The sequence below is a fragment of the Lipotes vexillifer genome, unplaced genomic scaffold (assembly GCF_000442215.2).
Source record: "Lipotes vexillifer unplaced genomic scaffold, Lipotes_vexillifer_v1.1 scaffold225, whole genome shotgun sequence".
NCBI classification, from domain to species: domain Eukaryota; kingdom Metazoa; phylum Chordata; class Mammalia; order Artiodactyla; family Lipotidae; genus Lipotes; species Lipotes vexillifer.
In genome coordinates, this window is record NW_006787630.1 from 1,161,888 (window position 1) to 1,164,329 (window position 2,442).

Below are 2,442 nucleotides of genomic sequence, written 5' to 3' on the forward strand. Positions count from 1 at the left end.
CCCCAGCCCGCGCCCCTGCCGAGGCTCCCCTCGCCCACTCCCGTCCAGGGAGCCCCTCGCGGTCGCCGCTCTAGCCCCGCGCGGCTCTTAACTCTCACCCGCGGCCGCACTGCCGTCGCCTGTTCGGCCACCACCTCTGCCGCCGCGCCGACTCGTTCTGCACATGCGCGCCGCGGGCTAAGGAAGCACTTCCGAGGGCAAACGGGGCGGGGGGGGGTCTTCCGTGTGCGCATGCCCGGCCCGCCCAGCGGCGCGGGCTAGACGCTTCGGAGGCTGGAGGACTCCGGGCAGCAGGGAGTGCAGGCCGGAAGCCGAAGCGCGCGTGCGCACCGGCTCTCAATGTCCTTTCGGTCGGCCAAACTCGCGCGGAGCTAGTTCTCGCGGGATAGCGAGTTGCTTCTCGTCTCCCACTCCCGTCCGTCTGTTCCCTTGAGTACTGGGCGCTATAGGTCGTGGGGGTGCTTTATTGTTTCCATTCCGGGTCCACCTTGTTGCCTGGTTACATGACAACCGTGTATCTTGCCTACTGCTCTGTGCGCCCCACGAGGGCTCTACTCGGCCCCAGCGGCCCCCGGGACGCTTCTGCCACTCGCCGGTGTAGGACAGGCTGAGCGGCCCGGGAGCGCGCAGGCGTGGTAGCTCCGGCCGCGCTTCCGGGACGACGCCGTGGGACTCTTTTGGCGCCGGCAGCGGCGCGAGTGGGGACGGCGGCCCGGAGGGCGCGGCCCAGCGCTCCGCGTTCTCGGTCCCAGCGGCGCCATGCGCTATAACGAGAAGGAGCTGCAGGCGCTGTCCCGGCAGCCGGCCGAGAAGGCAGCTGAGCTGGGCATGCGGGGCCCCAAGAAGGGCAGCGGTGAGCGGCCCGGGGCGCCGGAGCGGCCGGGCGGCAGGGCGGCCGGGGGGCGGGGGTGGGCAGCCGCGGAACCCGCGCGAACCCGCCTTGTTCCCGCAGTGGTGAAACGGCGGCTGGTGAAGCTGGTGGTCAACTTCCTCTTCTACTTCCGGACGGACGAGGCGGAGGTAAGGCGGCGGGGGGGGCGGGGGGGGGGGGGAGCCACAGCGAAAGATCCTGCGTGCGGCGGCGGCCGCAGTTGGAGGGCGGGGTGTGGAGTCGGGGGCGGGGCGGGGGCAGGTTCCCGGTGCCCGCCCCCATGCCCCTGTCTGCCCCTAGCCCGTCGGAGCCCTGCTGCTGGAGCACTGCAGAGTCACTCAGGAAGAGCCCAGCGGCTTCTCCATCAGTGAGTGCGGCCTGGGGCGAGGCTACTTGACCCCGTCCCGCCCCACTCCACCCCGGCGCGGCCCCGCCTGAGTCCCCAGAGGCTGAGTCCAGTGTCCCGGACAGCCCCACTCGCGCTGGCTCCTCCGGGTGGGGGCCCAGGCCCAGCGCACTACCCCAGAGGCCGCCCTTGTCTTGTTGGGGAGCGCTGCCCTCTCGGGGTGGATGCCTCGCTGTAATCGTTTCGTTTCTCCTGGGATCAGGGCCCTGTGCTGGGGGACTGGGAGGATTCTCCTGGGTCGTCTTGAGAGAGTGGGGTCTGCAGGCGAAGACGGAGCTTCTAACTAGTTTTCTGGGGAGGCTGCAAGAAGAGTGCCACAGACTAGGGGGCTTAAACAGCAGAAGTTTATTTCTCCCAGTTCTGGGGGGCAAGAAGTGTGACATCAAGAGTGTTGGCATGGCTGGTTCCTTCTGAAGGAGAATCTGCCCCCATGATCTCTCTCCCGGCTTCTGGGGGGTCGCTGGCGACCGTTTTCACTCCATCTCTGCCTTCCTTTGCATGGGATCTTCTCCCTTGTGTGGTCGTGTTCAGGTTTCACTTTTCTTAAGAACACCAGTCCTGTTGGGTTGGAGGCTCAGCGTAGTGCGGCGTGACTTCAGCTTAACTGCTTGTAACTAGTTAGACCTGCAGTGATTCCACATCCCGATAGATTCATAGTCCTGGGAAATGGCTCATGTTTTTTAAGACTCGAACGTACATCTTTCGGGGGACACAGTTCAGCCGACACCCAGCTGGTGGGAAGCAGTGGGCCCAGGCGGGCCGGGGCTGGAAAGGGGACAGTCATGGACAATGGCAAGAGGAAGTTGAGGGCTGGGTGGGGGGGGAGGTGGGAGCGAGCAGGGGCAGATGGGGGCTGCTCCTTCCGCAGGCTTTCTAGAGGACCCAGAGAGGAAGTATCACTTTGAGTGCTGCAGTGCGGAGCAGTGTCAGGAGTGGATGGCTGCTCTGCGTCGAGCCAGGTGGGGTGCTGCCGCCCTGGGGACCTGGGGCAGGGGCGGGGCAGGCCCTGTGGACTCACACCACCCTCCTCCCTAGTTATGAGTTCATGCGGAGGAGCCTCATCTTCTACCGGAACGAGATCCAGAAGATGACTGGCAAGGTGCGCGTGGGTGCAGGGGTGGGAGTTGGGGGTCTTCTGGGCCTAGGCTTATGCCATCCACCCCCC

The 2,442-nt window shown here is 66.3% G+C and overlaps 1 protein-coding gene across 1 annotated transcript in view; it reads left to right on the top strand.

The window, feature by feature from the left end:
* Positions 1-531: 531 nt before the first annotated feature.
* Positions 532-2,442, top strand: part of PLEKHJ1 (pleckstrin homology domain containing J1) — a 2,172-nt gene continuing 261 nt past the window's right edge. Inside the window, exons 1-5 of the mRNA XM_007460371.1 lie at positions 532-853; positions 953-1,020; positions 1,172-1,238; positions 2,146-2,236; positions 2,313-2,376. Of these exons, the coding sequence (XP_007460433.1) occupies positions 760-853; positions 953-1,020; positions 1,172-1,238; positions 2,146-2,236; positions 2,313-2,376 (384 nt within the window). The 5' untranslated portion in view covers positions 532-759. The remainder of the gene's footprint in view (positions 854-952; positions 1,021-1,171; positions 1,239-2,145; positions 2,237-2,312; positions 2,377-2,442) is intronic.